The 25,349-nt window shown below is 38.3% G+C and overlaps 4 protein-coding genes across 5 annotated transcripts; 1 reads left to right on the forward strand and 3 right to left on the reverse strand.

Annotated features, from left to right (window-relative positions):
- The first annotated feature begins 116 nt into the window (after positions 1-116).
- LOC109010720 (CRIB domain-containing protein RIC7) lies at positions 117-2,360 on the forward strand. The gene is made up of 5 exons (XM_018991620.2): positions 117-377; positions 497-660; positions 966-1,066; positions 1,330-1,405; positions 1,642-2,360. Exons 2-5 carry the CDS (start codon positions 600-602, stop codon positions 2,163-2,165), a joined length of 762 nt encoding a protein of 253 aa, XP_018847165.1. The 5' UTR covers positions 117-377; positions 497-599; the 3' UTR covers positions 2,166-2,360.
- A 901-nt stretch (positions 2,361-3,261) lies between these two features.
- On the reverse strand, positions 3,262-15,577 carry LOC109010722 (succinate--CoA ligase [ADP-forming] subunit beta, mitochondrial-like). The gene is made up of 12 exons (XM_018991621.2): positions 15,252-15,577; positions 14,525-14,635; positions 13,975-14,086; positions 6,444-6,508; positions 6,058-6,135; positions 5,842-5,916; positions 5,577-5,729; positions 5,331-5,465; positions 4,727-4,891; positions 4,079-4,201; positions 3,763-3,834; positions 3,262-3,638 (listed from the first exon to the last, which is right to left on the reverse strand). The coding sequence occupies exons 1-12, from the start codon at positions 15,351-15,353 to the stop codon at positions 3,561-3,563; spliced, it is 1,269 nt and encodes a 422-aa protein (XP_018847166.1). The 5' UTR covers positions 15,354-15,577; the 3' UTR covers positions 3,262-3,560.
- A 2,082-nt stretch (positions 15,578-17,659) lies between these two features.
- On the reverse strand, positions 17,660-18,322 carry LOC109010732. Its single transcript, XM_018991644.2, has 2 exons — positions 17,896-18,322; positions 17,660-17,832 (listed from the first exon to the last, which is right to left on the reverse strand). The coding sequence occupies exons 1-2, from the start codon at positions 18,320-18,322 to the stop codon at positions 17,660-17,662; spliced, it is 600 nt and encodes a 199-aa protein (XP_018847189.2).
- A 3,342-nt stretch (positions 18,323-21,664) lies between these two features.
- LOC118349733 (thioredoxin-like fold domain-containing protein MRL7, chloroplastic) lies at positions 21,665-24,638 on the reverse strand. 2 transcript variants are annotated; one of them, XM_035695312.1, is made up of 5 exons: positions 23,556-24,638; positions 22,910-22,994; positions 22,426-22,537; positions 22,195-22,305; positions 21,665-22,048 (listed from the first exon to the last, which is right to left on the reverse strand). In XM_035695312.1, exons 1-4 carry the CDS (start codon positions 24,305-24,307, stop codon positions 22,202-22,204), a joined length of 1,053 nt encoding a protein of 350 aa, XP_035551205.1. In that variant the 5' UTR covers positions 24,308-24,638; the 3' UTR covers positions 21,665-22,048; positions 22,195-22,201. The 2 variants fall into 2 exon arrangements, with proteins under 2 accessions (XP_035551205.1, XP_035551204.1); XM_035695311.1 differs by having other exon boundaries at positions 22,191-22,305; positions 23,556-24,593.
- Positions 24,639-25,349: the final 711 nt, after the last annotated feature.

Below are 25,349 nucleotides of genomic sequence, written 5' to 3' on the forward strand. Positions count from 1 at the left end.
CGACCAGCTTATGGTTTTGATTAATGGGTAAGAGCAACTAACAATGCATCGCCAATCAAACTCACGAAATGAGCGATACTACGCTTAAAACAGAATTTCACTTCGTTTTTGCATGCATTATTCGTTTCATTTCATCATCATCATCATCATCACTAATTAATCTCATCGCACATCTGTCCAAAACTGTGAACCATTATTCTCTTTCTCGAGTTTTTTCATGTTTTCGATCGAGTTCAAAGGAGATGATATGTTGAAACGTGCATGCAGCATGAATCGAATTTATGGAAACCTGTAGAGATGTATTATAACTTGTAATATATATCCAACGTTGCATGGGTTGGCCAATTTTGGAGTTGCAGCAATTTTTTCTTTTATAGGTGTGAAACATGCAAGGAATTAACAGAGAATGTTTCATTTCTTTAATGCTACTTTGTTACTATAAGTTAATGTTTCGAACTCTCCAAACATTTTTCTTTTTTCATGTTTTGCAATTCAGATTTAAAGCCCAAGCTCTCAGTTCCACATCTTCCAATCATACCTAAAGAACAACAAGCTCAAATTACATTTCAAAGATCTGCCATCGACATTTTCTGGCTAAAATGTCCAACAACAAGATGAAAGGCCTCTTAAAAGGCCTACGATACATTTCTCAAATATTTGGTGAGTACCCTCCCTTCCCTCCTCGATCGGTTCTACATGATTTCTTCAAGTTTTTTTTCTATTCATTCAGAGTACAAATTATAACTAAACCAGTCTATTTTCATTATTAATTGTGTTAGCCCCTTAATTTTTCACTACAAGAAAATTGAACATTTATAACAAGTTATTTATGACGAAAATGACTATTTGTGACGAGAATAGACACATTTTAGCAGGCATTAGCCATTTTCGTAAGAAATAACTCGCAGCAAATAGTCAGTTTTCTTTGTTTTTGATAATGAAATAAAAAGTTCATATATTTGCAGATAACGAAAAGGAACCTGAAATGAAGATTGGTAATCCCACGGATGTGAAACATGTTGCCCATATAGGATGGGATGGTCCATCAGTAAATTCTCCCAGCTGGGTAAATTTTCTTCCTGTCTTCTGGTTTTAATTTGGGTTAAGAATTTGATCATATATTTTACAGGGACGCGATCCTGATCTCTCTCTTTCTTCTTCTTTTTTTTTTTTTTTTTTAAAAAACCAATTACACGTTGATTTAAAATTTATTTTCTCCTTTGATTTTTCCTTCTTTTTTCCCTGTTTGAATCTTTGCTAGCTTACAACCTGACCCCCTAAAAAATATGATCACAAGCCTCATGCAGGTCATGTTTTGACCTTGTGCAGATCAACGAGTATAAATCGCCTCCGGGATTTTCATCAGCGCCATTAAGTCTCCCTGAAGACATCGGAGAAAACAACGGTATAAATTAAACCATGTTCCCGAGCGTAAAATGCATGCATGCTTCTTTATGAAGATTAGTATATATATATATATATTTATATATATATATATATATGATATTGATGCATTTTGGTTTGATAGTTTTGGATGACTTTGTATGTTCTTGATTTAATTAATATGTTAGTCTTTTAATATTATTTCTAAATGCACGTTATTCATCATGTGTTGATTCAAATAATAATGATCTGTTGTAGTGAGGAGAGATACAAGGGCTACAAATTCTCTGGCCAGAGACTTGCCGGAATTACCGAGATCCTCAAGGCGTCAATCATCGGCAATTGGAGTTGTAACCGATCAGTCCCCTACCAAGGAAAAATCAGAAAAGTCAAAACAATCAAGGAGATCATCTAAAAGTTCCATTAATAAAGATTCACTTGATGGTACTAAACCGACCCGATCAGCCACCCGACAACTCTTGGATCCCAATAACCTAGGGAGCGTGTCACCGGCACACAGCCTTCCAGATATTCCTAAAAAGGCTAGGAGGAAGAAAGCGAAGGAATACTCTCATGGGAGTACTATGTTAGCAAGATCATCAAGATTGAAACCTCAAGCTTCTCCTGGTGGATATCAATCTCCGTTCTCTGTTGAGACGTATCAATCTCCATTCTCAGATCCCGGGCCTGGATCTGGATCTTTATCAACATCAAAGAATAACGAGCTTTATCCACAATCTTTTGAAGAGGGGCAGCAAAAGGGACTTCCAGGAATATATTGATCAAGATTCAATGTATGTTATATTTGTAGCTAGAATGATCATTTCTTAGTTGAAACCATTTTTTTTTTTTCTTCCCCTCTTTTGTGTATGATCCACCCACGTCGGTCGGTGCACATTAAATTGTTGAAGATATTCTTTTCCTTAATTTGTTTCAAACCTTTGTTGAATGTTATTGCATGCTTATAAGTCGTTGCCTTTTTTTCTTATCATGAGATATCATGTGCAGAAACAATTAAGATCAATATTGTAATTGAATTCAAAAGTATAAAAAAATTGGCATCTTACACCTCAGTTAATAAGATTTGATCATCAAGAATATTGGGCCATGTTTCAAACCAATGGAAATGCAGCATGCATTGGGATACATTAATGAGAAATGATACTTTCAGTCGTAAGTACACAAACGTCGTACAGTTATTTTGAAAAAAGTAAATAAATACGGGAATCTACATAAAAAGAAAATAAATTTTTAATAATAGACCTCATTCTTTTTCAAAAACGATTGCACGACACTTGTGCACTCCAAAACTGTACGGAGCATTAATCTCTACAGAATTCCTCACTCAGGAACAGTCTCTACAGAAAGGCATTGGGATACTTGTTGCATGGGTGGTCTCAAGAAAGGTGAGAATTGGGAAGCACGAAGGCTTGTTTAAATGTGATGCAAGTGTTCTTTCTACCTGCCTATATCAATTGATTATCATCCAATCCACTGCTTATTGCAATCTCAAAAAAGGGATGCAAAATCCTTGAAGAATTATAAATTCTAGGAGGATAGCCAATTAATTATAAGACTGTAATGAAAAAATAATAATAATTGATCAATTAATGAGAAAAGCATTTTTCAATAAATAATATTCTTATTTCCATATCAATCCATCCAATTAAGTTTCTCTCTCTACTTCTCTCTATAAATATTTCATTGTGGTCTATTATTTATTAAATAACACAATCCGTTTCTTGCTGTTCAAAGAACAAAATTCTGAGGTTGCTTGAGATGTGAATAACTTAATTCATTTGACACCATCTCTCAGTTCAAAGACAGAAATTCCCTATTTTTCAGTCAAAATTTAAGAGACGGTACATCCTGTCCATGAAAAGAGCAAAAACTAGAACTAATCATTAACTAATGTGAACAGAAGGTTATACCACAAATTTCTTTGCTCCAAACAAATTGAGCCGCTCTATCATATCATCTTTATTAAATCCTCTTTAAAACTTGAGGAGGGAAAGCTTTGACAACTGTTCTTAGATTCAATCAGAATCTTACATCAATTCAAATTTTTTGTCTGTACGTATTTCCGCCAAGAACACTGGAAAAAGCAAATCGGATTCACGACAAAAAAAGAATCATGCAGAAGTAGATAAAACTACATAGGGAGTTGAGGGATTCCCTCATTTGTACGCTGCTTTAACTGCTTTCTCGGCAGCATCATCAAGGTCATCTGCTGTTATCAATGTCATACCACTTTCCTGCAAACCAATCAGCAAGCAACCTAAATGTCTAGACATTTCTTTCCAAATTTAAGAGGTGATTCTCATGATATTATGGATTTTTCTTCCAAAGATTCGAAATCAGATCAAGTTTCAAGTTTACCTTTAGAATCCTCTTTCCTTGGTCAACATTGGTGCCTTCAAGACGAACAATGACTGGTACTTTCAGTGAAACCTTCAATGCAAGGCCCAGAAGAAATTAGAACTTCAGAAAATGGCTCAGAGGCAATAATTCATGCAAAGTCAGCCAAGGTGAAAAAAGTAACAAATTAGTATCTTATGAGATAGTTCAGCATCAAATTATTGATCAAATAAAAGTTCTTCCACCTTCCCTATTCTCATTTTCAAATAAAAATGACAAATAATAATTCTCACGAAATACCAAATATCTTCATTGGACAAAGTCACATAGATCTAACCTCTTTGGCAGCATTGACAATTCCACTTGCAATTATATCGCATTTCATTATTCCCCCAAATATGTTCACTAATATTGCTTTCACCTTCTCGTCCGAAGTCAATATCTTGAATGCTTCAATCACCTGCTCCATATAACTTAATGATTAAAGAACCAGTAATTAAGAGTTGTTTTCTCAACAAGTGAAATACAATGCATTGTCCACAAGTGAAATTCACGCAGTGACAATGCATTAATTGAAAATCAATTTTGTCATAACAATATGCAAATAATCAAAACATCATCGATACACATGACACACATGCACAGGCACAGGCACAGACAGAAGATAGAAAGACAAATAAACATACATTTTCTACCAATTCCGGATACAGGCTTGGCTTGAGAGGCAATTCTAACTTATCTCACGCATGCACATTGCACACACGCAGAGAGAGAGAGAGAGAGAGCATATTCAGCCATATAATTATTTATGATTTAATGGAAATCCGAAGTATGAATTGATAAATAAACAATATATTTGAGTCATCAATGCTCTCATAAGGGCTAGAAGCATATAAGCAGCATTATAAGACAATACATAAGAATGAAAATCCTAAAGTTTTTTTTCTTTTTTCTATAAGATGAATCCTAAAAGTTCAGTTATTACCTGGCCTTCAGAAGCATTCCCACCCACGTCAAGAAAATTGGCAGGAGTTCCCCCATGCAATTTAATTATATCCATTGTGGCCATTGCTAATCCTGCGCCATTCACCATGCAACCAATCTCTCCATCTAAGCCAATATAATTTAGATCTGCTTCAGCAGCAGCAACCTGTAAGCAGTAAAAGCACAACAAAAGATCCATAAGTGCTCAAATATATTGTTGCTGCTTAGTCGAACTAAATGCACATGGCATTTGTGGGCCTGTGTTTCAAGTGGGGTGTCTATTTGTACATACCATAAGATACAAAATTCTTTTTGATAGAGTGCCATAAGATGCAAAATTTACCCTTCTTTACTCAAAATTTCATAATTCCAGCAATAGTTATCTTCTCCAAACTAACCCAAATGGATGGCTTTTATATCACCAAAAAAATAAAGCTGCAGCTCCTTTTGAGACAATAAAAAATTTCCTTAAGGAGCTGCAGCTTTCGGATAAACTCATTTACATAATTCGAGTGGGCTTCCCAGTTCCCTGTCTGGGGGTCTCTTAACAAAGAGAGATTTTCATTTCAGATAAATAAGCATGATAAGAATGAAACAAAAAGCACCTCTCGAGGATCCTCCTGTGATGGATCGCGGAGAGTAAATATCTCTTTATTACGGAAGGCAGCATTGTCATCGAAGTTCAACTTTGCATCAGCAGCTACCAACTGCTTATCAGAAGTCTCTGCAATGGGATTGATCTGTCCAGAGGAACCAAAGTTCAGACTAAAATATCCGTTGAAAAAAAAATGTATAAATATGCCACACACAAATAGTAATAGCACTTCTGTAATGTAAAAGCTTATGCTCACTTCTAACAATGTGCAGTCACTCTTGCAAAAAAGTTCATATAATTTCTTCACTTGTTCAATTGAATCTTTCCGATCAGCCACAGTGAGAGCCAAGCCATCAACAACCTCGGCAGCATCTTCATCAGTAATTCCATTGAAAACATCAATTGGAACCTATCAAAACAAAACCAAAAAAAAAATGCATCTACTACATGTCAATAAAGCAAGGAAGAAGGGATGTCTCAATAATGATAATAAACCATCAAGAAAACAAGAGGATGACAACCTTTATAATCATATCCGGGAATTTCTCTGCAAGGTCTTCAATGCTAGTTCCCCCCTTTCTACAGGCAATTATAAGCTGGAAAAAAAAGAAAAGGATAGTAAATCGGTCTATGCCTGATGAGGAGTAAGGACAAAAGACTCTAAACATATTGATAGAGAAAATAAAACTAATGATCTGCATCGAATATGAAAGTTAGAAACAAGTTCAAGAACATACTGGACCAGCAGTTTTACGATCCAGAGTGATAGCAAAGTACATCTCATTGACAAGTGACAATTTTTCACACAAGTAGACCTGTAATAGGAAAAAGTAATAATTTGATTGAGATAGACAGTAGATAGTCAACACATATGGAGATTTGCTACATTGAGAACAAGAGAAAAGAAGTATATGAAGAAATGTGTGTTTGTGCGACGTGTCAATGCATGGTTGATAAACTGTGTAGGCAATCTGTGGATCTTGAATCCACGTCTTCACCCTCCACCCTCTACTTATATTGGGAAAAGTGCACTTTGAACTACAAATCATTACCACAGATAAAAATGGAGTAGCAACACTACAATTGTTTGTTAAAAAAGTGGAATTAGATAAAAATGCCCCACCTTGCTGACAACTTTGCCTTGGGGACCAGTTTGTTTGGTTACAAGTACCTGCCCAAGCATCTTCCCTGAATACAACATAATCACAAAATAAAGAAGGTGAATATCCCATAGAAAAGGTTTAAATATTGCATGATTAATTTTTTTAATCATACAGAAAAAGATTATTACCATTTATAGGTAAATACAACCAGCACAACCAACCAACATTGAACCCTTGACCTTATGAGATTGATGAGATTGATATTCATATATTTCTTCTTGGAACGTATTATTTGACCCCATAAGCGGGACTACCACCCCATAGCATGTTGTCACCAGAAGCATAACCCCACATTTCTTCTATAGAATCTCCTAGTTGTTCCAAAGCAACCATAAAGAGATTCTTTAAAGTTTAACCATAAAGAATTCAGTTCAGATGTAGGATACCTATCCAAAATTTTTCGCAACTCAATCATGTTTGATGAAATCAAGAAAGAATTTGACCTTTTTGAAATCTGTATGTCGCTCACTATAAGCTCAAGAAACAAAAAGAAGATATGCACGAATGTGATATCCAGCAACAAGATAAAGGAAATGATTGAATACAGAAACTCCAAAACATTTGGCGATCTTAGATGTGTTGATATCAATGGTGGGTCGTTATTTCAATGAAACCTTCTTTGGAGAGAAGAAGATTACGTAAACACTTACACGTTATCAGATTCCATTGTAGAAGACACAATTTTTACTGAAGAATTTGCTATGACATATCTTATTCATGTATAACATCATGAAAAATGGATATAAACTTTCGGCTGCTACTTAGGTATGAAATAGTATCTAAAAATATCCAATTTAGATATTTGTACCCATGGACTATATGTTTGGAATAGATTCCATTTTGAGAGAGTTGAACAGGCACTATATCATTGAAAGGTTCTATCCATCTGCCCTTTCTCAAGGCATTTCTTTAGACCACTCTTCCAGTCCTTTTGGAAAGAGTTGTCATTTGGCCAGAGACCAACGGCATTAATACAGAACAAACATAACCATGTAATAAATTTATGCAATATGCACTTCTGAAAATATGACCATTTTTTTTTTTTTTATAAGTATCTGAAAATATGACCATATTAGAAAGAAATCTTACCCACAAGAAACAATTGCAAACCTATGAACAAGAATAGGAGAGTGCCCCCACCATAGATTGAGATGGGAAATACCGGCATTTAAACCGATTTAAGCACCCTAGGTTGGTTGGGTTTAGTATACTCAAGGCCTAGGACTGATCAAGAACTTAAGTACATCAAAATAAATATCAACTGAACAGTTTCAGCAAGAAAATTGTTTTCCTACCAACACACGAAACAAAGCAATAATATACATAAACTGGGGAAGTCCCAGCATGATAACCCCCCGCAAACGAACATCCTTCTCTATTTACATGGCAAATAAAATGAACTGAAAAGTTGGCTTCAATAGATCAAATAGGATCGCCATGTTGGCTCTTTAAGCCTGGTTTCTTCACTCTGAGCAATTTAGTTGCTCAGATTTCCACAAAAGTCATGGAAAAACATGTGTCTATTATAACTAAGAGAGTGACTATTTGAAACACGAACCCAATCCAAATAACTTCAGATGGATTTTTCAATAATATAATTTCAGGCAATTATATGAATTCAAGCGTGGGATTAGCTAGGTTATATTCTTAGTTTTCTCTCCGTACACATCCAAGATGGGAAGTCTGTTCCGGTGACTCCTAGCCGGAATCAACTTTCTTTAGTCTTTACGATTATTTTACAGTTTTGTGATAAACATGGTCCTTAAACATCTTTTAATAGAAACAAAGGCGTTCGTTTTATCAATGGAGGGCAGAAACTATTGTCGCATCACGGAGAGGGGTAGGAAGGTAACCAAAGAGATGGTGCTCAACCATGCCAGTGCTTGCTGGCTGGCGAATACAGTAGAAGAATGTTTATTATTGGGGGAAGGAAAGATTTTTACAAGACATATCGGGACGGAACCAAAGCTCTGGTTGCTCATAGGCGCTCTAATGCTTACGGGCATTTCTTGGAAGTAACAGACTACGGTGGTGGCAGTGGGGGTCGAGGTCTTTTAGCGATCCTGGAAGGGACGAAAGGAAAGGCCTGGAAAAGTTTGCCTATGGAGTTAAAGTATGTTCTGTCAATGCATACTTCGGCTAAGAAGGCTCCAATTTTGGCTCCACGACTAGACAGAGAGGTGGACAAGGGGAAGGAGATGGGGAGGCAAACCAAGTCGTATACAGAGGCGGCGTTGGGTGGTGCAGGGAAAAGGGCGGTAGTGCATGGAGGTACAAGCCACCCCTTGGCGTTACAACAAGGTGAAAAAAACAAAAAGGGGTCATGGCAGGGGAACATACAGGCGATAATACAGAGAAATACAGCAGACGTGATTTACCTGAAATGGGGAGTGGGACTCTATCCTATGTCTATCTAGTGGAAATTGAGGTGCAGAGGGCTTTGTCTAGTTTGAAAGAGGAAGTTTTCAGTGTGAAGGAGGAAATGGAATTACAAAGGAAGGGGATAGAAGCGTTGATCTCTAAAGTAGACAAGGGCTAGGGCTAGGGCTAGGGCTAGGGCTTGGGCTTGGGCTTGGGCTAAGGCCATCAGTCTCTAAAAATAGGAAAAACTAAGATGCTTAGTGGGCGGAAGCTACTCAAGCTTGACAAAAGAAAGGCCAAGATTGGGTTGGGCCGGATAGGCCCAAATCGATTTCCTAGTATGAAATGGAGGCTAAAACAGTCTGGGCCCTTTTTTGAAAAGGGCTCAACATCTGGGCCCCCTATCACAGATTTGTGGGAAGCCTACTGCGCCTGGGCCCACAGACCCATTTCCGATACACCTGCCAAAGGAGCCACCTACCTTTGCACTGGTAACTCTTGTCTCCGATTCCAACAGCACCTATGCTGGTCAACCTTTGTCGATACCAATAGAGCCTGTGCAGATCTGCAAGCTGGTGCCTATGGAGCACAAGGTGGGCCATCAGATCTCGGCGTGGCACAAACTTCGACGCCAGCTCTATCTGGGTTGCCTCCCATCACCACAGCGGTGAAGGCTACAATCCTAGCATTGGAGAAGGCTATGACACCGAACTTTGCAGAAGAGGAGATGGCAGTCACAGGAAGTCTTGGAGCACTACGGGAAGCCATAGAAACCACTAACGGAACCTTCTGAGCTGCTTGCCAACTGTCGTTCCGTGTTGTCTACTGTTCTGACGCCGTAAAAAAAATGCAGCCAAGGAACAACTGCCTGTTGTTATTGAAAGTGTGGAATCAATGGGTGAAATGGGGGAGGCCAAACTGGTTGGCACACTGGTTTTGTTTGAGGCTAATAAGCACGGGGAGGAAGAACCTATTCCTCTAAACGCATTTCATACCAACGTGTAAGATTGGGTTATCCAGAAAGCTATGGAAATTAAGCTGTGTAGGGATTATGAAGCTGAATTTATGGCCTTACAGCCATAGAGGGCGGGAATGCACAATCAAAATCCGATCTATCCCTTAATTTGGCTAAAAAAAAGGAAAGAGAACTCAAGAGGCTTACGTGGGCAATGAAAGATGATGGTGGAGAGAAGAGCTCTAACCAGGAGCGTTGCAAGGGGAGGGGTACGATGGTTGCTCTATGAAACCAAAAATAATATCATGGAACGTAAATGGGCTGCATGAACAAAATAAGCAGTTCCAATTTAGAAACTTACTTTGCCAATGGAAGGGGAATATTATTTGTTTACAGGAGACCAAGTTGGAAGTCATAATAAGACAGCTAGTCCGCAGTTTATGGAGAGGGCAACATGTCGACTGGTCTTACTTGCCATCTAAAGGAGCATTCAGGGAAGTCCTAATTATGTTTGATAAAAGGGTGGTGGAAAGGGTGGAAGAATATGTGGGTGACTTCACTGTGGTACGTTCTTTTGTGAACTTAGAAGACAGCTTTGAATGGGCATTCGCTGGAGTTTATGGCCCAAATATTGATTCGGAGAGAAGGCCATGATGGGAAGAATTGGTGGGACTTCTTAGTTGGTGGGAGCTACCAAGTTGCATAGGGGGTGACTTTAACATAACTCGCTTTTCAAGCGAAAGATCAGGAGTATCCCACATCACTCCTGCCATGAAGGAGTTTTCTAATTTCATTTCAGAACAGGAACTTATGGACATTCCATTAACAGGAGGCACGTTTACTTGGTCCAACAACCGAGAATTCCCATCTTCGTCGAGGAATGATAGATTTTTGCTAACTCTAGAATGGGAGTTACACTTTCCGGATGTAACTCAAAGAGGATTACCCCGTTTATGCTCTGATCACTTCTCCATCATTTTAGACTGTGGAGGCATCCAAGGGGATAGAAGGTATTTTAAATTTGAAAATATGTGGCTTAAAAATGACAATTTTGTAGTCAGGTTTAAACAATGGTGGGCTTCTTACAATTTCCAAAGCTCTCCAAGTTTCATAATGGCAAGAAAGTTGAAAGCGCTAAAACAAGATCTGAAGCAATGGAATGAACAAGTTTTTGGCAACATGCTTCAGCAGAGGTGCTCTCTCCTGGTAGAGCTACATGGTCTGGAGGGTGAGGAGGAGGCAAGAACACTCTAAATCTGAGAAAATTCGCAAGAGTCAGGTAGTTGTTGAACTTGAAAGAGTAACATTGATTCATGGAGACAAAAATCAAGGGCGCTCTGGCTCAAGGAGGGAGATAAGTGTACAAAATTCTTCCACAGGGTGGCTAATTCTTACAGGAGGAACAATACTATTGATATGCTGATGGTAGATGGGGCAGTTTCTTCAGATCAGATGGTCATCAACAACCATATCAAGCAGTATTATCAACAACTCTTATCTGAAGAGCACAACTGGCGATCGAAAGTGGATGGTTTAACTTTTTCAGCAATAGATCGGCAAAGTGCAACGTGGCTATAGAGGCCCTTAGCAGAAGAAGAAGTGCGCAAAGTAATCAAAGGTATGGCTAGTGACAAGGCTCCTGGTCCAAACGGGTTTACTATGGGGTTCTTCCAAACTTGTTGGAAAGTGATTAAGGAAGATCTTATGCAGGTCTTTCATAATTTTCATACTAATGTTAGATTTGAAAAAAAGTCTTAAAATTACCTTCTTAGCACTCATTCCCAAAAAGATGGGGTCTGCGGATGTTAGAGACTATCGCCTCATTAGCCTTGTGAATAGGGTATATAAGATTCTTTCCAAAGTGCTAGCGAATAGATTGAGCTCAGTGGTGGAAAAGTTAATTTCAAAGCCGCAAAATGAATTTGTCAAAGGTAGACAAATCCTCGATTCGGTCCTTATTACAAATGAAGTTTTGGACGGACGACTTAAATTTAGAGAACCCGAGTTGCTTTGCAAATTAGACATGGAGAAAGCATATGACCACGTCAATTGGTAGTTCTTACTTTATTTACTTGCAAGATGTGTCTTTGGGGGGAAATGACAGAAATGAGTAGAATTTTGCATCTCTATAATTCGTTTCTCTATCTTGGTGAATGGTTCACCGGTGGGTTTCTTCAACTCCTCTAGTGGTTTGAGACAGGGAGACCCGCTCTCTCCTTTACTTTTTTTATTTGTCACGGAAGCTCTCAGTAAGATGATTGAGGGCTTGGTGGACAGTGGGCTGCTCTATAGTTTTTCAGTAGCGAATGGCGATCTTAACATTTCTCACCTACTATTTGCCGATAACACACTCATCTTCTGTGGTGCACATCTCGGGCACATTCAATCCTTGAGGGCTCTACTCCTTTGTTTTGAAGCTACATCGGGCTTGAGAATTAATCTTTCAAAGTCTAAATTAGAGCCAATGGGGGCTGTCCATGAAGCGGAGAATTTAGCTTCCCTCTGGGTTGCAAGGTATCATCTCTGCCTCTGAAGTATCTTGACTTACCATTGGGTGCTTCGTTTAAATCTGAAAAGATTTGGAATGGCGTGGTTGAAAAGGTGGAGTGCAGATTGGCTTCTTGGAGGAGGTTATATTTGTCGAAAGATGGTAGGTTGACTTTGATTAAAAGTACTCTTTCAAACTTAACCACTTACTTTTTTTCCTTGTTCCCACTTCCCCCAAAGGTAGCTAACCGCATTGAGAGGTTACAAAGGGATTTCTTGCGGAGTGGATTGGGGAAGAGTTCAAATTTGATCTAGTTAATTGGTCAACTGTTTGTACTCCAATTTCTGAGGGAGGATTGGGGATTCGCCACTTGACGAAATTCAATCAAGCCCTATTAGGTAAATAGTTGTAGGAGTACCAATGCGAAAGGGGGGCCCTATAGAAGTCTGTTATAGATTCACAGTTTGGAAAGGCTTGGGGAGGATGGTGCTCGAATGAGGTACGAGGCACACATGGAGGGTGAGGGTGTGGAAATATATTAGGAGACATTGGGAGACCTTTCGAGGACATGAACATATTGTGGTGGGCGATGGTTCTCGTGTCAAATTTTGGTATGACAAATGGTGTGGTAACCATAGCCTCCAAGACACCTTCCTTGCCATGATGCAGCGATTGCCGATCTTTTGGTCTTTTCCAATGGCTCCCCTCAATGGAATATTGATTTCATTAAGGCAGCCCAAGATTGGGAGTTGGAGACTATTACAAAGTTTTTTGCGGCATTATATTCAGTAAGTATGACAGGGGGCACCAGCGATAAGATGCACTAAGCCATTCCAAGAAAGGTAAGTTCATTGTTAGATCATTTTACCAAGTTCTAACGAGTCCGGTAATGACCATGTTCCAATGGAAGAGTATATGGCAGATGAAAGCTCCTTCAAAAGCGGCTTTTTTTGTTTGGACAATATCCTTACCACAAATAACTTAAGGAAATGCCGGGTAATAGTGCTGGATTGGTGTTGTATATGTAAGAAGCATGGGGAATCAATAGATCATTTGCTTTTACACTGCAAGGTGGCCAAGGCCATGTAGGGTATTTTTTTCACGAGAATCGAATTGTCATGGGTCATGCCTCTTAGATTGGTGGATTTTCTCGCAAGCTAGAGAGGCCTACAAGTGGCGGCCATCTGGCGAATGGTTCCTATATGTATGTGTTAGTGTATTTGGAGGGAGAGATGCTAGAAGCTTCGAAGATCGCGAGAGAACAACGGATGAGCTAAAAGTTTTCTTTTTTAAGTCATTGTTCTTATGGGCGGGACCATAGTTTGTAACGGACTAAATGTCCATGACTTTCTATTTTCAATTGTAACCTCTTACTAGGTGCTTCTCATGTATACTACCTATGTACCTGGGCTTAGCCTCTTTCTATGAATAAAACTTTTTGATTACCTATCAAAAAAAAAAATATATGATTTCATTATGTCCAAACAAATCCTAATAATAGACATGCACCATAACTACAAGATTGCAACTTATAAAAAAAAAAACTACAAGATTGCAAATAGGATAATACATGCCTACCAGAGGAACAAATTGCCAATAAATGAAATTACACACAAATTAAACCAAGAAAAAAAGCAACAAAATTAATCACAATCTTCATTAGGAAAGATAGAAATAATCTCAGTACCAGCTATCTCTTCAACCTGATCAGCCTTAACAATATGAACTCCACCCTTGAGACCACTTTTGAATGTTCCCAAGCCTCTCCCACCAGCCAAAATTTGGCTTTTGACCACCAACTGTCCCAAAAAATAAAAGTTAGCATTCCTCTTTTTCCTTTCATTGTAGATGGTTCTGAGAAGATGTATAAAAAGAGAAGGAAAAGTATTTTAAATATCCATCTGTTTATCATTCAAAACATAATGAACAAAGACCTCATTTGGGACTAATACAACTACATTGTATAACTTCCATTTTCTTGTAAAACGAATAATATACTTTTTTATAGGTAAGAACGAATAATATATTATAGGAGACATAGTTATAATTTCATAATTTCCTAAATGTTCTCAGCAGCCACATTTAGGTCATTCTGTTCTTGAAATAAACTAATTTTTTAATCACATTTTTTGTAAGTAATTGCCTTATAAAAAATGTGGAGTATACAAGAGAGAGTACAGGAAAAAGGCGTGGCCCAAGCACTCAGGATTTATACTCATTGCATTACTCCCAATTACCTCACTCTGATTGGGAAATACATCCTGAATTGCCTTTTTTACTTCATCACCAGAAGAAACTGCGATGCCTTTTGGAACATTGATCCCATATTTGCTCATCAATTCAGCCCCCTACGATGCCAAAAAAATTAGTTAGTCGCCACATCCAATCAACATTTTCAAAAAATTAATAATTCAATGAAATTTACATGGCTGAACCAGCACAAAGTTCCACATATTTCTCATCAAAATTAATCTATCATATTTACCTATAAAAAAAATTAATCTATCACGAAAATGTACGACTGCAACTTGCTGTCCGTGCACCAGAACCACGTTCAGTTTGTTTGCCGAGAAAATGCACGAAAGAAAAAGTAATACTCCAAAATAAATTTAAAGGAGAAATTTTTTTCACTATGTTAAGACCCTAAAGGAATCCTTTACCCTTTTTTATCAGTAAGGAAGACCTTAACCCTTCGGATTGTAACACGTTTGGTTAACCCTAATTGACAACAAAGATCGGTTATTTGAAGTCTCGATTTTGTTATGGTTTCATGTTTTTTTCTACTTATCAAAAAAAAGATACCATAACAAAATGAACCGTATAACTCAAGTTCGTGTTTCAGTTTACCGAGTTTTTCTCCAAAACCAAACAGAGAAAGAAATCGGCCTAGCTCTGTGTATACACACATGTACGTGTCTGTGCGTTTGTGAAAGAGAAGGGGGAGTGAGAGGTATCCGGAGGGACCTGATACTCGTGTATGTTGAGACGGCGAAGTTGTTGTTGCTGCCATTTTCCGGCGACAGAGAGAGAGCGCAAGACGAGCTTGTTGAGCAATGCTCGCACCATTCTTCCAGTAATCCTTGAAGATCGGCCAGAGAGGTCAGTGCGAAACCCTGGACAGAGAGCTCCCAGACCCGACCGCGCACACAGAGAAGAGAGAGAGAGAGATTGCCGGAGACGGAGACGGAGACGGAGGCGGATCCGGTTAAAGTAGGAGGAAAACGGACGGAACCTATATGCTATTTCTTTTCTTTTCTGATTTTTCAATCATCTTTCTATTTTCATTTTGCGAATTTTCTTCGGTACTTTTCATGGTCAAAAGTAGGGGTGGTGCCCCGCCCGACTTCCGCCCCGCCCCCGCATGGGCGGGCGGCCGGGCGGGCTAACCCGCTCCGCCTATGTGGGGGCAGGGTCCCCCTCCCCACATAAAGAGGGCATAGCGGGGGTGGGGGGCGAGATGACCCCAGCGGGGCCCCGTCCCGCCCCCGCCCCACATTAAAAAAAAAAAATTATTTATATATATTAAATAAATATATTGTATATAGATATATACAATTTATAAAAGACTTGAAATTATATTCAAGTCATTGGATTGCTTTGGCCTACTAAGTCCCACATTGCTTAAAGATGACTATTGTATTGCCTTGACCTCCTATATAAAGATTGGCCTAGGAGGTCAAATCAATCTAAAATCTAACTCTAATGAGTTTAATTTTTTTTTTATATTTATAAATTTTAATTTATTATTTAAATTATATTATAATTTTGGTCTAAAAAAATATTTTTAGACCAAAAAATTTTTTTTTTAACATAATGGCTGGGGGCGGGGCGGATGGGGGTTTTTTCCCCGCCCCCGCCTCCCGGGGGTGGGGGGCGGGGCGGATGGGGGTTTTTCCCCCGCCCCCGCCTCCCGGGGGCGGGGGGCGGGGCGGGGGAAAAACTCCCAACACCCGCATGGTGCGGGGCCGCCCCATGCGGGTAGCACCCCTAGCCAAAAGAAGGAAGAAAGAATAATACAATTACATCGTTTTATTTTGTTCCTTTATTAATTAAAAAAATTATTATTAATATATTGATATATTTTTTATTTTTTAAAAATATTTAAGAATGTTAACAAAATATAAAAACAAAAAATAAAAATAAAACTTTTACCAGTGGACATGACACATTAGCACTCTAAAAGAAATAACACTATACTAGATTATAAATTACAAAAATGCTCGTGATTAAATATTTTTTTTTATAAATAAACGGTAGTATTAATAGGAATAAGCAAAGCTCAAATATACAAGGAAGTATACAAGAGATAAAACTTATCTAGTTTACTATAAAAGAAACAAGAAAATCATGCACATTTAGACCATTAAAATCTACAGCAATAGCCTAAAGAAATAAGGTAAGGAAAAATAAAGCTCTAAGTTCCTCTATTGTCCACTCCTTGTCTTCAAATGTCCACTCGTTACGCTCTCGCCATAAATACCACATAATGCAGATATGAACCATCTTCCACACAGTTTTGATTTGTGGCGCACCACCCGACATTACCCAACTAGCCAATAACTCTACCACTGTAGCAGACATCACTCAGTTTAACTCTATTCGACTAAACATTTCGCTCCATAAGTCGCTAGCTGTCTCACAATGTAACAAAAGATGATACACTGTCTCTCTAGCTTTCTTGCACATACAACACCATTTTGGAATAATTACCCAACGCTTTCACAGATTATCAATAGTCAGAATCTTACCCAGGGTCATTGTCCAAGTGAAAAATAGTGTTTTGGAAAGTGCCTTATTCTTCCACAATCTTCTCCAAGAGAAATGAGTGTTTGGGAGCAAAGTAAGTGATTGATAGAAGGAGCGGATCGAGTAGATACCCTTACCTGCAAGCGTCCACCACAGCTTATCTTCACGCAAACCAGACAACTTCGAAGAGTACACTCGGCTGAAAAAAAAAAAAAAAAAAAAAAAAAAAAAAAAAAAAAAAAAAAAAAAGCCTCAAAACTATTTATTTCCTAATCTTGAGTTGCTCTACTAGAAGTGACATTCCAATGGACTTGGTCCCCTAAACGAATCATGGGATCCACCCCCAAAGCTTCTTGATCACATGCCACTCGGAAAACAAATGGAAAATCATCCACTAAAGCCTCCTCCTCATACCAAATGTCCCTCCAAAATTAAACGAGTACATTCTCCCACCATAAATTTAGTATGACGAATGAACACCTCCCACCCATGTCTTATACGCTTCCAAACCCCCAACCCATAGGACCCATTCCCCTCTCTAGTATACCAACCCCCCATAACCTACCATATTTGCAATCAACCACTAATTTCCATAGGGCTCTCGGTTCCAAATTGTATCTCCAAAGTCATTTCCCAAGCAGTGCCTGATTAAAGGTTCTCAAGTTCTTTATCTCCAACCCACCTGAAAGGATTGGTCTGTACACCTGATCCCAACTAACTAGGTGAAACTTGAATTCATCTCTCATCCCACTCCATAAGAAGTCACGATAAAGTTTTTCAATCCGCACCGCCATGCTAGCTGGAATTGGAAATAAAGACAGAAAGTAGGTAAGTTAGAGAAAGTACTCTTGATAAGAGTCACCCGGCCTCCTTTCGACAAATACAATCTCTTCCACACTGTCAATTTTCACTATTTTCCCAATAATTGTACCCCAAATAGATAAAGCTTGTGATGCAGCCCCTAACGATAGTCCCAAATAAGTCATAAGGAGAGAAGTGACCTTACACCCAAGTGTGCTAACCAATTGCTGAGTAGTACTGAAGGTCCCAACCGGCACTAACTTTGATTTATCAAAGTTCACTCTCAAGCCTGACGTTGCTTCAAAACATCGGAGCAGCGCCTTCAGAGCCCTAAGATGATCTTGTTCTGCATCACAGAAAATTAGTGTGTCATCTACAAATAGTAGGTGGGAAACCGAGATAGGGCCCCTCTGTGGATCACCCACTGAAAAACTAGCCATCAAACCATGGTTAACCACAGCCGACAACATCCTACTCAAGGCCTCCATGACGATAACAAAAAGAAAGGGGGATAGGGGGTCTCCCTGTCTTAGGCCTCGAGAGCTGTTGAAGAGACCCTCTGGATTGCCATCGATCAAAACTGAGAATCTTGCCGTTGAAATGCACCATCTGATTCACATACACCATTTCTCTCCAAAGCCACATCTTTTTAGTAAATACAAGAGAAATTCTCAGTTCACATGATTATATGTTTTTTCCATATCTAGCTTACAAATAATCCCTGGAGTGCCAGACTTAAGTCTACTATCTAGACATTCATTGGCTATTACGACAGAATCAAGGATTTGACGACCCCTGACAAAAGCATCTGGTGGCTTCGAGATTAGTGAATCTATGGCCACCCGTAACCTGTTTGTAAGCACCTTGGAAATGATTTTGTATACACCGTTTATGAGGCTAATGATTTCGAACACTTTGGGTTTATTCGGAATCAAGGAAATAAATGTAGCATTCAGGCTTTTCTTGAATTTCCCAACCAAGAATAGCTCCCGGAACACATTCATAATGTCCTCTTTCACCACCTCCCAACATGTTTGAAAAAACCCCATCGAGAAGCCGTTCGGGCCTGTGCTTTATCCTTCACCATCTTACGGACTACATCAAATACCTTTTCTTCCTCAAAAGATCTTTCCAACCAAGACGATGTCTAAAGCTCAAGGGAGTCAAAACCAAGTCCATCTAATTTTGGCCTCCAACCCTCTCCTTTTGTAAAAATATGTTCATAGAAATTCACCACATGTTATCGGATCTCAAGAACCTCTATGCAATCTCTACCATTGATTTTCAGCATCTCAATAGTATTATTTCTCCAATGAGAGTTATCCACTTTATGAAAGAATTTTGTGCTTCAATCCCTTTCTTTCAACCAAAGTGCTCTTGACTTCTGTCGCCAAGAAATCTCCTCTAACGATATAACCCTTTCCAACTCTAAGGTCGACTTTGCCTTATATGAGACTTCTTCTAAGGTGAGAGCTCTATCTTCAATGATCCCCTCAAGATTCTGTAATTCATCTATTAGAGATTTCTTTTGCTCCCCTATGTTTCCAAAAGTTTGGAAATTCCAAAACTTTAAATCTTCCTTTAACGCTTTCAATTTGCCTGTAAGTATATAAGTGGGGGTACCATAAAACTGATAAGAAGACCACCAAAGCCTTATCCTGTCCACGAAGCCTTCACTTTTAAACCACATATTTTCGAACTTGAAATAGCGAAAACCTCCTTAAATACCGTCTCCATCTAACAATATGGGAAAGTGATCCGAACATAGGCGCGACAATCTCTTCTAACATACCACCAGATAATGATTTTTTAAACCGGTGATATTAAGAATCTGTCCAGTCGAGACCACGTTTGACTATTAGACCAAATAAAGGGACCACCTACTAGTGGAAGATCCACCAAGTTCAAGTCAAATATGCAATCCAAAAATTATACCATGGCTGGATGTAACTGACTATTTTTAGATTTTTTACTGGGGAACCTTGCTACATTAAAATCACCACCTGTGCACCAAGGGAGGTCCCACCAGCTATAAATACCAGCAAGTTCTTCCCACAACCGCCTTCTGATATTGTCAACATTCAGTCCAAAGATGCCTGCAAAAGCCCACAAGAAATTATCCTCCACCATTTTAAAAGAACATGCCACTATAAATTCCCCTACAAACTCTATTTTCTCCACGACTCTTTTATCCCACATCATCAAAATACCACTTGATGCCCCATCCGAAGCCAAAAAGACCCAATATGCATATGGGCAACCTCACACACTTCTCACTAGTTTTCTAGTCACCAATTTCAGCTTAGTTTCTTGTAGACAAACGATGTCCGCCTTCCATTCCCAGAGCAAATTTTTTATGTGCAAGCGTTTATTAACCTCGTTCAACCCACGAATGTTCCAAGACACAATTTTCGACTTCATAAAGAAACAACAGTTCATTTCCCTTTAGACCTATCACGGCTTGAGCTACCCTCATTCAATGACCAATTAAATCTCTTATACCCCTCTATTTCTTGGAACCAGCTTTCTTAGACTGAGAATGACTCGCCTCAATGGTCGTGAGGAGGGTCATAAACTATTCTTCGTATCCCACACACTCCATGCCCACAACATGTTAGATGTCTTTTACCTTTTGAAACACCCAATCAGATAACTCAAGTTCAATCGGTAACAAGCAATTCAGTGGAAAAGGCTCCCTCAAGGCAGATTGCATCATTTCCATTCCACCACAACACCCATAGTGATCACAACTAAATCCTCATTAACCTCCATAAACCCCTAAGGTAGCCCCACGACTATGTTTCCCGTTTAGTAGGATAGTAAACAGAAAACACGTGTGGCAAAAACAAACATTAGCTATAACCCATGTTTCCACGTGTTTGTATCATTACTCAATAAATTAAGGCTCTCTTGGGATTTAGAGATGGTTTCATCTCATCTCATTATTACAATTTTTTCAAATTCTCACACAAAATATAATAAACAATTTAACTTTTTCAAATCTCAAAATAATAATAATATTAAAAAATAATATTCTAATAATATTTTATTCAACTCATCTAAAACTATCTCATCTCATCTTACTATCCAAACCAGCTCTAAGTTGGTAATCCTAATCTATCCCAAGTTGTCATGTTTTGAAATTTACTTATACATAATCATCTATTTTTAATGATTTTGACACTTCAGAAATAATATATTTAATAATACTTATATTTAACCAAAAATAAACTTTAGCCACTTTATAGTGAATAGCATTAAATGAAATCTTAACAGAGTTATTCTATTTTCAAGTCGATGTGTAAAATACACCATTCACATAACTTAAATAATAAAATTTAATTTGTAATATTTAAATTTTAAGATTTATCTTCCAAAATATTATGTTATATAAACATTTACTATATGTGCTCTACTACATAGCAACTTGAAAATAAATTTCCCATATAACAAACTAATTTATCATATCTAAATAAAGCCACTACCAACCGGTACGGGTAAACAATAAAACCAACCATCCTTGTCTTTACAGAATGGATAGTATAAGAACGTGGCCTTTTATTTTCCTCAATTCTATATAATCCTTGAGGTCAGCAAATTTTTGAAGCGTACCAATTTTGTTTATCACGAACATGTAAAGTCGAAATGACATTACTTGACAAGAGTCTTGGTCCTAGAACAATTTTCTAACAAATCCATCAGGCCTGGACTCCAGCTTAAGACACTACTCTGGTAAGTTTCAAGACCCAAAATCCCAGCCAATCCATCAAGGTCTTAATTTGTCCAGGAATAATGAATACAGGATGGGAACAAGTATGTAAGACGAGGAATTGCCAACAAGAAGACCTTAAGAATCTGTAATGCAAAATAGGAGGGCTATATGAGAGAGAGAGTTCAACCAAAATCATATAGTTACATCAACGGGATCCTATAAATAATTGAAGAAAACTCCCAATCACAGAGTGGATATTCAACAACCCATGTTAACTTCTGATTTCCAACGACTTTTTCCATTGGTATCAGCCTGTGTTTCACACTCATTCTCATCAAACAGCAGGGTCACAAGAACAAAGGAGATAGGCTAACTTAAAAACTGTCTCTGGACATGAAGATTGCACGGCAAATTTCACTAGATGACAATTCCAAATCAGGGATCGGCGCAAGGGACGAATGAGCTATTGCACCAGACAAACAGCTTTGACCTGGCAATTAACCTGCATTTCAAGGAATTACAAAAGCAATCGTCCAAAAGAAAAGAAAGCAGTATCAGGAGGAACAATGAAGTCCTGTACATTATAAAAACAGCAAAGAAAATGCAAGAGAGAAATAGATTTGCAGTAGTTTTGGATAAAGTACCTACAAGGGCATTAATAAGGTGGAGCTAAAGCCGTCACATCAATCCATGAAGGCCTCTTAGCATTATAGTAGAAATGTGCAATCATTTGGACCAACTCATCTGCTGTCCTGAACTCTGCCAAGGTACATATACAGTTTTATGGCCGGAAAAGAACTTTACAGATTCATTGTTTGGTAGCATCTGAACAAAATCGTGCTTATTATAAGTATAGAGAGCAGAACTCAAAAATTTCACCTTTCTCCCGGTACAAGATCCTGTTCCCTCGTAAGAATAAAATCTGGGGGCCTTCTCTAGCCTTAAGAGCATATGCCAAATCTCTCTCAATATTGATGTCTATCTTAACTGACTGTTACCAGGAAATTCCAGAGCATTAACATCATTACATACACGCGGAAAAACATATCAAGGAAAATCAATCTGATTGGTTAACAGCAATGTAGGAAACAATACTAATATTACGATGCCAAAATTTAAATTTTTGCTACTCAAGGCCCTATTAGAAGCAATATGTGGACTAGTTTAGTTGATCTTTTTCTTTAACGGAGGCCTTTGAAAGTTTACTGCTCATAAAGTCACTTGTCTTCTGAATTTCTTTTATTTCTCAGCAAACAGTATGAAGGGTCACCAAACATGTAAGGCAGTGTTTATCCATAGATTATCAATGAACCATATAGAACTTCGAGAAAAGTGTAGAGGACAAATGAGAAGTTTGATATACCCGTGGAGGCAATCGATCTTGAGCACTCCAATATACCTGAAGTGCCTTTTCTAGCTCTTTCAAAGCCTTCCAGTTATCAGCTGCCCTGTGAAAAGAACGATAAAATGTGAACCATGACAATAATCAACTGAAACAGGGGAAACAAGAAAAACAGAAACAAAATTTAAGTTTTTTTTTTAAAAAAAAAAAAGAAAAGAAAAGAAAGAAAAGACATGAATTGCATCAACTTCTCCCATATCCCTAATTTTGTTCATAGTGCCCATATACGCATATACAGTCATTTAGACCTCCCTAGTTCTACATTATTCAAGTGTTACTTCCTTGATCAACATTTTGCTCCACATATAAAATACAAAGCAACATGTTACACCCGCTATCTTTCCATTAAACCAAAGAAAAATTGCCAACATAGATGAAGAGATGCACCAACCTATGCATATGCTTATTAATAAATAAATGTGTATGTATGCATGCATCTATGTGAATTGCACTAGCACAGATTCCCTTATCCAAATCCGTCACTCAGTACACAACAACTAAGGCTGCAGTTAATAAAGGCAAAAAAGATCATCCAGCCAATACAAGGATGCAATAAGAAAGTTTTATAGCAAAGGCTTGCAAGACAATCCTAGTCCTGCTTAATCACCTGTTGTATCTTTCAAAAACAAGAACAATGAGCGGGCTAGGATGAAAAGCGAAGCTCTCCCACTCCAGACAATTGATCTCCTTTACCCAGTTATCATCAACCTCTCCTTCCCAGTCAATCTCAAAACCATCTTCCCCCACAACATTCTTAATTGAGTGCTGCTCAAAATACTCCGACGCTCTAATCCCCCACCCCACATCCGCATCAAGTGGCCAACTTGCACTTTCCTCCTCAACCACCATCTTCTTCTTTCCTCTTCCACCACCACCACCACTGACACCATCCCCGTCTTCGTTATCATCTTCATCACTATCACTTTCAACCTTGTCATCCTCAACTCTGTCCTTCATTACCTTTTCGTTATTCTCAAACACCTCTGGGTTCTGCTCTCGGATTGATGTAAATGTCCGTTGAAGCGAGTCACGCACGAAATCTTCAACCGCAGCAGCTTCACTCCTGCGGCCACGCCTCGGCTTCCTTGGGATAGTCACTGGGTACGTCATAGACCCACCAGGATTCTCATCATTGTCATTCTGCGTAGCTTCAACTTCGGCTTTCAGGCGGCGGCGAGTTGTTTTCTTAGGTTTAGATTTGGGATTGTAATTTGAATCGAGTTCAGGGTCAGGTACCGTGTCCGACTTCCTTGCAACACAAGAAAGAGATGAAGTAGGCCTAGCAGTAGGATTCTGAAAAGAAAACGATTTAAAAGGTGGGAACGATTTGGGAATTGTAGAAGCGTGAAGGAACGACATTTTCTCAAATCCAGAACAGAGAAATCAGTCAGAGTTCAGAAATGACACTTGAAACCCAACAGAATGGCAAGAGAATTGTAGACTACAAGGAGAAAGTATAAGAACCCCAGGAATTTACCCGTAGATGGGATTGATTAGGGTTTAATTAAGGACGGGAAAGGCACAGAACTCGGACGAAATGACAATCAAGCTCGGCGTAGTTCCAGAATTCAGACCAATCCAAAATGGGGGATTTCGGGGGTAATAGAATTGGGCGGCAGGTCACCAGACCGGCCCAACCGCCCGGTCCGTTAGGTGGCAGGAATCAGCGATTCAGCAGACTACTGCGAGCGCCTAAAACTCATACTATAAATTAATTTAAAAACATTAACTCTAATTTATTTACCTCCACAGTTCTTTTACTCCTCCTCCAGATAAAATTAGAACGATAAATATATATATATATATATATATATATATAATAGCATAGCTCCGGTGCAAAAATCGCACGCGCAAGTTGAGAAATAATCTAAATTTTTTACTTAGAAAAATTTTACCTTTTATTTTTACACCATACATTATATATAATTTTTTAATTAAACGTATGATATATGAATAATGAGTAGAATAATTTCTTTAGTTTAACAATAATAAAATTAAAAAAATAAAAAAACTATAAATAAAAATAAAAAATAAATATGATGTAAACTACATAAACGATAAATAGAATAACTAAAAAAGGAAAACCATGCATGACCGTGTGTCTCTCGACGTGTAGAAGCACGGTCAGAGACCCAACGACAATTTGTTTTATGAGTAATGCTACATACAGTCGTGGAATGCGCAAACGCCGTGCAGTCGTTTTAAAAAAGAGTGGGGTCCACTATTAAAAAATTAATTTCTTTTCAGGTGGGTCCCTTATTTATTCACTTTTTTCAAAGCGACTGCACGGCGACTGCATGCTCACGACTGCAAGTATAATTTCTCTTGTTTTATTAATTGTATTTTTATGGATTTGATTATGGATTTAGTTGATCATATAAAGTCCTTTAGTTTAGATATA

Source organism: Juglans regia, chromosome 10 (assembly GCF_001411555.2).
Source record: "Juglans regia cultivar Chandler chromosome 10, Walnut 2.0, whole genome shotgun sequence".
NCBI lineage: Eukaryota > Viridiplantae > Streptophyta > Magnoliopsida > Fagales > Juglandaceae > Juglans > Juglans regia.

What these genes read in the sequence shown, in the direction of transcription:
- LOC109010732 (XM_018991644.2), bottom strand. Translation starts at nt 18,322, where the DNA reads ATGGAGGCCTTGAGTAGGATGTTGTCGGCTGTGGTTAACCATGGTTTG. An exon ending in ATTTGTCGAAAGGAGGCCGG is followed by an intron (nt 17,833 to 17,895) that starts GTGACTCTTATC and finishes TTCCAATTCCAG; the next exon opens with CTAGCATGGCGGTGCGGATT.
- LOC109010722 (XM_018991621.2), bottom strand. Translation starts at nt 15,353, where the DNA reads ATGGTGCGAGCATTGCTCAACAAGCTCGTCTTGCGCTCTCTCTCTGTC. An exon ending in TCAGGTTGAAGAGATAGCTG is followed by an intron (nt 6,509 to 13,974) that starts GTACTGAGATTA and finishes TGTTGTATTCAG; the next exon opens with GGAAGATGCTTGGGCAGGTA. An exon ending in AAGGCAAAGTTGTCAGCAAG is followed by an intron (nt 6,136 to 6,443) that starts GTGGGGCATTTT and finishes TTCCTATTACAG; the next exon opens with GTCTACTTGTGTGAAAAATT.
- LOC118349733 (XM_035695312.1), bottom strand. Translation starts at nt 24,307, where the DNA reads ATGTCGTTCCTTCACGCTTCTACAATTCCCAAATCGTTCCCACCTTTT. An exon ending in GTTTTTGAAAGATACAACAG is followed by an intron (nt 22,995 to 23,555) that starts GTGATTAAGCAG and finishes TTCTTTTCACAG; the next exon opens with GGCAGCTGATAACTGGAAGG. An exon ending in AAGATCGATTGCCTCCACGG is followed by an intron (nt 22,538 to 22,909) that starts GTATATCAAACT and finishes TCCTGGTAACAG; the next exon opens with TCAGTTAAGATAGACATCAA.
- LOC109010720 (XM_018991620.2), top strand. Translation starts at nt 600, where the DNA reads ATGTCCAACAACAAGATGAAAGGCCTCTTAAAAGGCCTACGATACATT. An exon ending in ATACATTTCTCAAATATTTG is followed by an intron (nt 661 to 965) that starts GTGAGTACCCTC and finishes ATATATTTGCAG; the next exon opens with ATAACGAAAAGGAACCTGAA. An exon ending in CAGTAAATTCTCCCAGCTGG is followed by an intron (nt 1,067 to 1,329) that starts GTAAATTTTCTT and finishes GACCTTGTGCAG; the next exon opens with ATCAACGAGTATAAATCGCC.